The sequence below is a fragment of the Scardinius erythrophthalmus genome, assembly GCF_964197995.2.
Source record: "Scardinius erythrophthalmus genome assembly, chromosome: 17".
NCBI classification, from domain to species: Eukaryota; Metazoa; Chordata; class Actinopteri; order Cypriniformes; family Leuciscidae; genus Scardinius; species Scardinius erythrophthalmus.
Window position 1 is genome coordinate 26,155,769 of NC_138237.1, and position 12,138 is coordinate 26,167,906.

The 12,138-nt window shown below is 37.9% G+C and overlaps 1 protein-coding gene across 1 annotated transcript in view; it reads right to left on the bottom strand.

Annotated features, from left to right (window-relative positions):
* Positions 1-9,888, bottom strand: part of septin4a (septin 4a) — a 10,922-nt gene extending 1,034 nt beyond the window's left edge. The window contains exons 1-10 of the mRNA XM_081391732.1: positions 9,588-9,888; positions 9,394-9,490; positions 9,221-9,307; positions 7,420-7,543; positions 7,101-7,235; positions 5,078-5,195; positions 2,797-2,898; positions 2,617-2,713; positions 521-683; positions 336-435 (exon numbers count right to left, since the gene is read on the bottom strand). Coding sequence (XP_081247858.1) covers positions 336-435; positions 521-683; positions 2,617-2,713; positions 2,797-2,898; positions 5,078-5,195; positions 7,101-7,235; positions 7,420-7,543; positions 9,221-9,307; positions 9,394-9,490; positions 9,588-9,842 — 1,278 coding nt within the window. The 5' untranslated portion in view covers positions 9,843-9,888. The remainder of the gene's footprint in view (positions 1-335; positions 436-520; positions 684-2,616; positions 2,714-2,796; positions 2,899-5,077; positions 5,196-7,100; positions 7,236-7,419; positions 7,544-9,220; positions 9,308-9,393; positions 9,491-9,587) is intronic.
* Positions 9,889-12,138: the final 2,250 nt, after the last annotated feature.

A 12,138-nucleotide genomic window follows, 5' to 3' on the forward strand; every position in this document is an offset into this window, starting at 1 on the left:
GTTCGTTTACCATCGAAATGACTTCAAAGCTGTTATATTAAGGTACAAATCGTGCATAGTGTGCCTTTAAACAAAACTCAAAACTCATTTTTATTTCAGAGACCATAACTGGGACGTGGTTCTGTACACCCTTTCTATAGTAGTATGCTAATATGCTACTCCAAAGCCCAGGTCACGTGACACTCATTTCAAGTACAAATATCCCACATAGTTATCAATACATAATACCTATTCTTTGTCTTAGTATTTTTCAAAAATAGTAGATCCATCCAGTGAATCCATTCCGAAGGGAATGAAGACACTGCATGGTCTAGTTAAAAAAAACAAAGTATTACCTCCTCATCTTTCTCCCAAATAAGGCGCTCAGTGTTGCTGTCCACAGGCACCAAAGGCAAAGGAAGGTCTGAGGCGCTGTCTCTCACCCGGTTACACAGACTGGATGAACACAACCAATGAAACACAGTAAGATAAAGCACACAGGAAGCACTCAGTGATGACTGATGTCCGTTTATCCTCTGACCTGCGTTTCCTCTCCCTGACCACCATGTGGGTCATATTCTGGATGCACTGAGCGCGATAATTCTCGTAATGCGTTTCCCGCGTCACGTCCTTCAGGTCTTGCATGTGTGTGCGCACCAACATGTTCCTCAGCTTCAGGAAGTCGGAGTGCTCTGGGTTTTCCACTGCAAGAGTCAAGTCAAATCCAAACTTGTACAGCGCCTTTCGCAAACACATTGTTTCAAAGCTGCTTTATAGAAAATTATGACGTTAATGGTTATAATATCTTATCTTTATGCCTTATAGTAATATTACCCCCAAACTGGGGTACATGAGATGACAGAGGGGGGTTGCGATAATATATAATCCAACATTTGTTGTGCTGAGCTTTCCCAAATTCAACTGAAAATGCAACTTTTAATAACTTCTGCAGTCTCAAAATTATTCAACCCCCTGAATAGAATTCCTCACAACAGTGTTGCCTCAAGCACACCTGATGCAACCAGTCAAGGGCTTCATTAGTTCACCATGGCTGAATCCGAAATCGCCCCCTATACCCTTAAATATGGCGCTATTTGAGGGGACAGCCATTTGTAGTAGTGTCCGAAACCATAGTGGACGTTATTAAGTGCACTTATTCAATCCCACATTGCACTGCAATAACGAGTGTGCGACCGATGTACGCTCAACAGCTGTCCGAATTCACACCCTCATTTGTATCCACTCCTTCAAGTGAACAGTATAAGTGGACTAATGTAGGGAATAGTGAATGAGGGATTAGGGGGCGATTTCGGATTCAGCCCAGGTGTGCTTGAGAGCTAGAACACATGAAATATCTGAACTGGCCAGGTTTGTTGAGTGTCATGTTTGACTGCATGTTAGAAATATGGCTAAGTCAACAGAATGGTCCAAAAAGTTGTGCAAAAATTTGTTGGAAGCATAGTTCGCTACCTGGTTACACTACCCGGATGAGGCAGAAAAAGGAAGCTATCAATGGCTGCAAGCAGATTTCTAAGAAGACAGGTTCAGAAAACCCCCCGAGTGACTGCAAAAGACCTGCAGCAAGACTTGGTGGCAACAGGCACTGAGGTTTCAGCTTGCACAGTAAGGCGCGTACTAAACGCATGCCAGAACCCCAAGACGTACACCACTACTGACCCAATAGAACAAGAAAAGTGCTCAAAATCATAAATAAACCACAGAAGTTTTGGGATTCTGTTTTTTGGAGCGATGAGACAAAACTGGAACTTTTCAGCCCTATGGATCAGCGGTATCTCTGGAGGAAGAGGAATGAAGCATGGGCTGAAAAGAACACCGTCTACAGTTAAGCATGGTGGTGCTCGGTGATGCTCTGCGGCTGCTTTGCATCCTCTGGCACTGGAAACCTGCAGTGTGTGGAGGGCAAGATGGATTCATTGAAGTATAGGGAAATCCTAGGAGAAAACGCCATGCCATCAGTGAGGAAGCTGAAGCTTGGGAGTTATTGGACCTTCCAACAGGACAATGATCCCAAGCATACCTCAAATTCCACCAAGGCTTGGTTGCAGAAGAAGTCCTGAAATATTCTACAGTGGCCATCAGTCACCTGACTTGAACCCCGTAGAAAATCTCTAGTGGGATTTGAAGCATATTACTGAACTGGAGGCCATTGCTTATGAGGAATGGGTTAAGGTTCCTCAGAAACGCTGCCAGAAGCTGCGGTCATTAAAAGTTGCATTTTCAGTTGAATTTGGGGAAACCACTTGAATCATTTGTTGTGCATTTCAATTACTTTTGTTTGATTTGTTCATTGCAAGCAACTGAAAGTCTGTACATTTTGCCAAGAAACCAGATTTGCAATGGGGGTTGAATCATTTAAATTACAACTGCATTTTGCTTTACGTAAGTATACTGTATGTATGCAGGTAAAGTAGGATCCAACTTTTAATATATATCGCTATTTAAGATTTTAACAATCAAGATTTTCTATATAGTACATACCGCTTTACATGAGTGTACTGTTTTTATCCGGGTAAGAGCATTTAGTAAAGATTACTACTGCATAAATTAATTGCAGGGACACTTAATTGTTTGAATGTAAATGAATAAAATATCATGAATGCAACAGAGTCCGAGTACCTTCCACCACACCCCAGGGGTACTGACGGCCTCTGAAGCGCCTGCCTTGGGTTTCAACTTGGACGTTACTACCAATTACAGCAAAAGGAATGCTGTCCTGTAACAAAGAAGGAAAGCTACATTTCAATTAAGTCAGTGTTACGGAGAATTTGATGTGCATATGGAGCTGGGTCGGGTCACCTTCAGTTCCTGGTGCTGAAGTTTGATCTCCTCATCCTCGTCTGAATCGCACTCAGGGAACTGGTAGATGTTGATGTCGAATCTCTCGATCTCATCACAAATCTAGAGAGAAAACAAACACACAGTGACTGTGATAAATATATATAGTGCTGAATATATGTGTGTATATATATATATATATATATATATATATATATATATACACATATATATGTGTGTGTGTGTGTGTGTGTGTGTGTGTGTGTGTGTGTGTGTGTGTGTGTGTGTGTGTGTGTGTGTGTGTGTGTATATATATATATATATATATATATATATATATATATATATATATATATATATATATATATATATATATATATATATATATATATATATATATATGTATGTATATATATATATATATATATATATATATGTATGTATATATATATATATATATATATATATATATATATATATATATATATATTTTTTTTTTTTTTTTTTTTTTTTTTTTTATTGGGGATGCACAATATATTGGCCACCATATAGATATCGGCCGATATATGATCATTTTCAATGTTATCGTTATTGGCCCGATAAGAAAATTTGTCCGATAATATTAAAGCCGATAAATAATGCATTATTTCCTTCAGCTGAGACACTTGAGATCCACACTGTTCTCCATGATGTTTTTGAATTGCTTGAAATATGATTGGAAAAAAAGGAAAATACAGTACAGTTCAACATGTGCACCGCAAGTCTGTCATATAGCCTACATAAAATTCTAATGAGAACATTATAATTGTGTGCTTGGAACACAGCTTTTAATGGTGAGACTTTTGTTTTTGTAATCAGGCTCTCAAAAATTTGATAACAATTAGGATTTAGATTTATCAGCCAATATATTGGTTTTCGGCTTTCAATTATAAAGAGTTATCAGTATCGGCCAAAATGTTCATATCGGTACATCCCATATATATATATATATATATATATATATATATATATATATATATATATATATATATATATATATATATATATATATATATATATATATATATATATATATATATATATATATATATATAATACACACACACACACACACACACACACAACAGTGTTAATGTGTGATTTGCTTTAGGAGCAATTAAAGGATCTGCAGTGCCTGAAGAGGATGTCAACCTGTGATACCCTGTTGGTCAATTGCTGTTGTGTTTTTGCTAGAGTGTTTGCTACTGTGTGTTACACTTTTGGCTTTTCTGTAGCGATGGGAGAAACAAAGCTTTTCAAAGCTTTCACACAGCGTTCAAAACTCCACACGCTGGTGACCCCTGCTGGGCGTAACAATAGAAGTGCAACAAAAACTCAGGCCAAACATGCATAAAAACCCATTTTGCAAACTCATTGCAAATGTTTTATTGAAAGTAAAATCTATCAAATGCATTAAACTAATCATCTAATAAGATTAAATATCAAGTGTCTGTGTAATGTGTTCTTTTATCAATTTTCAGGTCTTGTTTTGTTTGTTCCATGGATTGCACAGCTAAACAGGCCAACAAGAGACTATTAACTAGTATTATTTATTTTAATCATACTAATGTCTGATAAAAACATGTACAAATGTATAAAACTGATCAGAGATCAGGTAAAACTAATTTGTTCAATGGTTTGCCGCTTGGGGGCGATCTCAGTAATCCGCATGATTCATGGGTTCACAGAAATCATCGCCCCCCCCCAGCGGTGAACCATTGAAATTTCGAAAAGTTTAAAAACGATTAAGACGTCACAAAGCCTCGTTTACTGAAATCAAGTGACTCTTGCGGTTTGATACACGCTCCAAACCACTGATTCGAAACAAAAGATTTATAAAGGTTTCGAAGCCTCATGAAAAGTGTTTGGAAATCGCCCATCACTACTTTACTGTTGAAATACATGCTGGCTTGACTGTTGTGTGCAACCTCTTTGCTTTTTGTATATTACTGTAGATATTACTGTAGGGGGTGGGCATCATTTCTTTTGTAAATACGGTTTACTCTTGTTTTTTGTTCGGGAGGTAAAGTAGTAAATTGTATTTTTATTTTATTCTTTTGGTAGGGAATTTAGCTGTTCCTGTTAGGAGTTTGTTTGTTGTTTTGGCCTTTGCTCCCCCCTAAAGTTGTGCTTTCACTTGTGACCCTGTAAATAAAAGTGTACAAAGGATCTCTGGATGTCTTTTCCACTTCATTTTGTGGCCTCACCTTAGACTGGGCCGTAACAATATGCACTAGCCAGTATTTTTATACATTGTGCGTACCTTCATTTTAATTTTTCTGACTTCTTCTGGCGTGAGACTGTCTGCTTTGGCAAGCACAGGCACTATGTTGACCTTCTCATGTAGCGTCTTCATAAACTCCACATCCATCGGTCTGAGACTGAGACAAGAAGAAAAAAGAAACAAGTCACTCCCATGAATCCTGAGGTATCCTGAGGTTTTCTCCATTTACATTTGTTTGCTTCAATCGCAGCTTCCCTCTTATGTCACATGGGGTACTACATTTATTTATTTAGCAGATGCTTTTATCTAAAGTGTCTTACAAATGAGGATTACAACATCAATCCATCTTAGGGAGGCAATAAAATAAAAGATAAAAAAGGTAAATCGCAACTTTTTATCAGAATTGTGAGATATGAACTCGGATTTGCGAAAAATACAAACACAATTGAGTGATATAAACTTGCAACTGCGAGAAAAAAAAGTTTAAATTGTGAGATAAAAAGTCACAATTACTTTTTATTCCGTGGCAGAAACAAGTTTCCATACAATAGCATGAGAAGTGCAAACAATACAAAGTTTCAAACATTGTCCAGAATAGTACAAGCTAGAGCAAGGAAGGATATAAAGGCTTGTGCACACCGCCGACAATTAACGCCTTGTGACTAAACAAAGGGCGCCAATGTGAGTATGCCCACCGAAACCAAACGCCAGGCGTAAAAGTGTCATCTTTATGTTAGTTTTTTTTTTTTGGTTTGACACACCGCATTAAAAACTGGCCGAACAATGAGATTGGCGCTTTTGTTCACGTGCCTGGATCTGTTGACGTTACAGTACTTGGTGGCGCTCAAGCACAAAACGGTCTTGCCGAGCACACATTGATAGAAGACGACGACGAAGAGGAAGTAAGTAGACGAAGAAGAAGATGCAATGAGGCAAGATGAATGTAGAGCTGCTGGTCTTGTTGGTGTCTGAACACAAAGAACTTTAAGACAAACGCCACAGCGACTACAAAAATCTCGATAAGAGGGAGTTGTTATGGAGCAGAATTGCAGATCAAACAGGATTCTGCAATTACAGAACTTATTACACCTTGTGTACCGGGTTATTTCTGTTTTTCAATAAGCGCCATCTACTGTCAGGGAGTGAATTTGCACATTCACTTGGCGCATCGCTTGGGTATGAACAAAAAGACACGCCGAAAAACGTCTTGAAAAACACTGGCAATAATAAGCACGCGCGATAATCGTCCCGGTGTGCACGAGGCTTAAGGCTACGTTTACACGACAATGATGTACTCAAAACTGAACTGGCAAAAAGTTTTTCCTACGCGTTTTCTGTGTACAGATGACAACGTTGTCAAAACGATCCCTGTTCACAAGGATTTGTGTAAATGATTAAAATTGCTGTATTCTGCTGTTAGGCCAGTAGTTGGCGATGTCACTTTGAAAAGAAACACTACACACCTATAGACTGTACACTTAATACACATGCGCGTGACGTCACGTTTTTCACAAATTCGCTTTTTTGTAGTTTACACAGAGAAGATAACGGGGTTACACTTTATTTTAATGTGTCCCTGTTACAGTGTAATTATAGATTTAAGTACTGAGTAATAATAATTAACTACATGTACTTACTATAAGGTTAGGGTAGGATCAGGATTTGGTTGAGGGTTAATTGCATGTAATTATGCATAATTTAGAGTTATTACTATAGTAAATACATGTAATGTGTGTAACAAGGACACATTTAAATAAAGTGTTACCGATAACGGTATCAATTTCAAAAACTTGCACTTTTCTGTTTTCAAAAGATTGCATTTTCAGGGCCCTCAAATCGCCATTTTCGTGTAAATGAAACGCCAAAACGCATTAAAAGTTTTCCTTTAAAGTTGAAAATGGGGTCTTGTAAATAGGGTTGTGCCGATGATGGCTGACCGACATCACGATGGAGAGCCACCATTCATTCTCTTGGCCAACACATCTGTCACACTCGTGGTCAAACTATCGATCACTACTTGTGAATAACAAGCACTTCCACTTGTTTTGTCAGGGAGTGTTACCCGTGGCCAAAAGGTGAGATGAAGTAGAGGCAGCAGTGCACACGGTTGTCCTGAATGTTCTTACGGTTGAGGCCGCTTTCGTCACGAAAGTACTGCTCAAACTGCTGGTCAATGTAGTCCTCAACTGCCCTCCAACTATTACAATGAACATTAAAAAGTTGAAAATTAGTAAATGTATTTGATATAATTACTTTGCATCACCAAAGTCACAAAAAACGAATCTCATCATGAGTAACTGAGAGACAATATGACACAATAAACATTTATTCTGAGAGAAATGACTCCTGTGTCATTAACTATAATAATAATGCAGTCCCACCACTCTGTGTTGTTGACAGCATCACCGAATCCTGGCGTGTCCACGATGGTGAGTCTCAGCTTGACTCCTTTCTCCTCTATAGACACAGTGTGTTTTGTGATCTCCACTGTCTGCGAGATCCGCTCTGCAAATGGGTCATTGACAAATATTAAAAACGATAGTTGAAAGTGAAAATTCTGTCATTAATTACTCACCCTCATGTCGTTCCAAACCCATAATACTGTCGCACAAGAACCAGAGGTTCACCAGAGGTTTGTTCTCGCGTGTCAAGTAGGTTCGGTCGAGCTTCTGTTTATGTTCGCTGATCATTGTTTATATGTGAATAAAAGCCTAAATTAAATCTGTTCATCATATAAAGCAATCGAGTCTCCGCTCAATTCATATGGATTCATTTTATGATCTCTTTATGAACTTTTTGAAGCGTCAAAGTGTCAGTTGTGTAGCTATCAATAAAGGGAGAGAGAGAGAGCTCACAAATGTAATAAAAAAGATCTTCATTGGTGTTCGGAAGATGAACGAAAGTCTTACGGGTTTGGAACGACATGAGGGTGAACTATCCCTTTAAGAAAGAAAAATGAACAAATTTTGTTTAAAACACGTGCCATGGTCTTAGACGTGTAATATTTGTATTCATGTTAAGCCGGGTGCACACTGTGCGATTTATTGTAGTCCCTTGAATGTCAGACTGTACGGCAGTCAAGACGCGTTAAAAACGGACGCACGCAAGAAAACTTGTCCGGAGTTTTACACCATCAATCAATGGCACGTTCGGTGATGTGAGCTGCATTACACTCGGGATTGAAATGCTGGCTACAAAGAAATCTCTAAATTTAATTTTGGTCACGGCTTTTCTTGAAAAAACGGAGACAATTTGACGGTTGTCGTAGGAGAAGTCACACTGCAGGACAGTGAGTTAAATCTTCTGACACTGCCAGAATTTCGTCGGAGGTAAAACTTGATCACAACGGTCATTAATCAGCTGTCGGTGAACATGTCAAACTAACGATCAAATACTTTAGATTCTAGCCTAGGATCAGAGGAATCTTTTAGGATTTGCAAAATGTGTCTCAGACGGCCAAATTGTGGCCAAAATGGCACAGTGTGCACCCGTCTTTAGTTTCATATGGTTTAAAAAAAAAAAAAGTATACTATTTTCAAGAATAAATTAGATAACGACCATCAAGTAAATGCATAATGCATTTTCCTTACACCTTGAATACATGCGAGTGAACATATTTTCCAAAACTTTTTGAAATGTATTTTTTAAAGGTAAATCAAATCAAACATTAATACAATTTTGGGTGGGTATATCATATGACATTTTATAACCTGAATTAACCGTGCCTATTCATAAGCCCTTTTCACACATACAGTATTTACTGGTAGATTACTGTTAAAAGATCATGTGTGTGAACATAAATAATAAATAACATAATGCTTATAAATATAACAACAAATGTTGTTTTACAGAAGAATATTGCTCTAACCAGTATTATTTCAGTATCATTGATATACTACTATAGTTTTTGTTAATATTTTGTATTAGATTTCCATATTTTCTGTTTACATTTTTTAATAGTAAAGTTTGTCATTTTGTTGTGTTTTTGTCATTTATCTAAAAAATCTATACAGTTTTTACTAAGTTTTAGTTTATTTTTACAATTATTTTGGCACTTGTTGCCTTTAAGTGTTTATACTTTATTTTATTTCAGTTTTATTTATTTCAGGTAAATAAATAATTTTGAGTAATGAAAATATTTTTCTAGCTTTAGCTTTAGTTAACAATATCCCCGACTCTTACCTTCAGCATTGAGCATCTTCCTGTCTTTGTAAAGGTCTGTGAGGAAGAGGCTGTTGACCAGTGTAGATTTCCCTAAACCTGACTCCCCTGGAAGCATCCAAAGGATCAAAATTATAGGACATCAAATATAACTTTTACTTTGGCTATCGGTCTTTGACATCTGATGACCTCACCTGCCACCATTAGAGTAAAGGCGAACCCCTTTTTCACAGATTTCCTGTGCACTTGGTTAGGCAGGGTCGCAAAGCCAACATATTCCTTATCTTGATCCTATAAAAAGGGAAAAATCTCAATTTCAAAATAGGTAAACATGGATTTAAAAAATCAAGTTTGAAGCAAGCAATATAATAGCCTGAGTCAACATTACCTCAGCAGAGTCATAGGGGTCAAATCTGCCCCAAGGACTTTTCGGACGAGAGGGGCTCATGGGAGAATCCAGAGAGCTCATGGAGCTGAGCTGGCCACGGCGAACTAACTCCGGCTCAAGACTTCTGCTCAGTGGTCGTGTGAAAGTGGGCGTCCCTGGGGTGTGAGGGTGGCTGCTGCCGTCGGGCTGCCGGTCCATCATGGACATCTCACTTCCAGGGAAAGTGTGACCGGCTCTAGGGGGCAGGTCTCTCATGGTATAGGCCAGTTCAGCGTCCTCACAGTCTCCTATGGCTAAACTAGACAACTGCAGATGTAGGACACAAATGACTTTATAGTTTCAGTTTAGATCAACTCTAAATAATGAGCTAATGGAGCATTCCATTTGTCCTTGGAAGTGGGAGATTCCTAGTTCCCAGTAGGAACTTTTAACTGGAATGCACACTTAAGTCAGTGTTGCGACTGGGAAACTCAGCGGAAGTGCAACAACCCTGACTTCAGAATCCAATATGGATGCTCAGCGCATCATTCGAAGCGAAACAATAGTAATATATTGTTTAATAGCACTTCTGTGTGTCTTAATAAACTCAGTGGTGCACATACTATCCCAACCTCTATTTGTAGACATCATACTTCGGCATACTGTGTAAAATGCTGCTTTTTTTATGTGTTTGTGTTCCGAAAGAGCAAGCGCAACAAAGGTACACTTGGTTTTTCTGGCCAAGTGTACTGGAAAGCGGTCAACTCGAGTGTGACATCAGTCCCAGCGTCAAAGGTAAATGGTCACAGCATAAACTCTGCAGGAAAGTGGACCTTGATGACCAGTTGAGAACCTCTGATAACATGAATTAAAAAAAATTGTAGGCTATTGTGTCTTCAGTTTTAGGAGAGCTATCTATTTTGATCTTCATAAACCATGAAATGTAAGATTAAAATGGGACATTCTTTCATTGAATGTTTAAAATATATTGAAAAGTATGTCATCGCTGTAATACTTGCATAATGAATTGTGATTGGGCTTCTGAATTGTGATCTTTCTTGCATGTCTTTTTATACTAAATTGTGATTGGTATTACTTTCTTTTTAAGAAAGTATTTAATTGTATAATAAACTGTGATAGTCCTTTTATTTCTTCCATCTATAGCCACATATCCAAAATAAATAAATTAAAAGAGTTTGTGTAAGAAACATACTGGTAATCTTATTTAACGTCATTTTTTTTAATCATTTAAAAAAAAAAGACAGACCCAATCCCTATTTACTTTCATTAAATTGAAGTGTAAAGGAGGCATTATAAGAGAAAATCATAAGTGGCCTTTATCATCTGTTCACCCTAAAAATGTAAGTGAATGTGAACTGGGGCTGTCACGCTCCAATTTTAATTTTACAGTAAAATTACATGAAATGTAAGGTTAGATATATTTCACGTTTTTCACGTATATAGAAAGGGAACTTACTGTTAACCAACTAACAAGTTTTACTGTACTTTTAAAGTTAAAATTACAATTTTTTTTACAGGATATACTGAACAGATTTGAACGTCACAAATAAACAAAGCTTCAACACAGGAAGTCGCTCAGTCTCTAATGCAAACAACGTGACCTGCATTCATCCAGCAGCCTGTCACTGTTCATTAGTCCAGACACATTAATACCTCACACTAATGCCCTGATCTCCAGTAAGATGCTAGAGAAGTGGGGGTCGTCGCTGCAGGCACAGTTGGATTGTTTTCTTACAACTCAAACTACATTTCTTTCATAAATGAGTAGTTATGCATCCATACCTCAGGATCTGGAGCCAATGAAAGTGTAAACAGAGAGAAAGAGAGCATATTAAAGTTCCAAATCAGTCAGATGCGTTTCTGACCTACATTTGCAAATCCATCATTTAGAAAATAAATTGTTTGTATTTTAAAGAGCCCTTACCGCGTTGTCTGTACATCGCATTCACGAACCGGTTGGTGGTCGACGACAGGTGCTCCATTTCACCAGACCAGTAACATCCACTTGTCAATGCGGTTGATGTTTACCTAAATAAAAAAATGTAGGTGCGGAGTTTATCTGTGGAGATTAGTACAGAAAATTAAATTAACGCAACTTTCCTGACGCTAAACGTTCAGGATATACGGAGGAAAGCAAAGGTACAGCACACACAAACCAGCACAGCCAACTGTTCAATTATCAGCGAGAGCTGTGCGGTGCGTCGCGTGACTTGCGTTCACTTGCAGTCACTGGGAGCGTTTCAGTTGCGTCGCGCTTATAAACGTCGCGCTCTGATTGGTCGACTGGGTGCCGACGCCAGCCTGAAGATGCGTTGGTTTGCTTGTTTGTATAATATAATATGAAAAACGTAAACTACTAGATTAAGCAATAAATGCGTTCAACTGAAATAATTGCTATAACCATGAAAAGACATGTTTTCTTTTAGTAGCCATAGCAAATGCAAAAATAGTAAATGTACAGCAGTTTAAGTAACCTTTTTGGTAAATAAAGGGATCTTTTTATTTTATTATTTATTTCTGATTAAGGCTACACTGTAAAACTATGAAATAT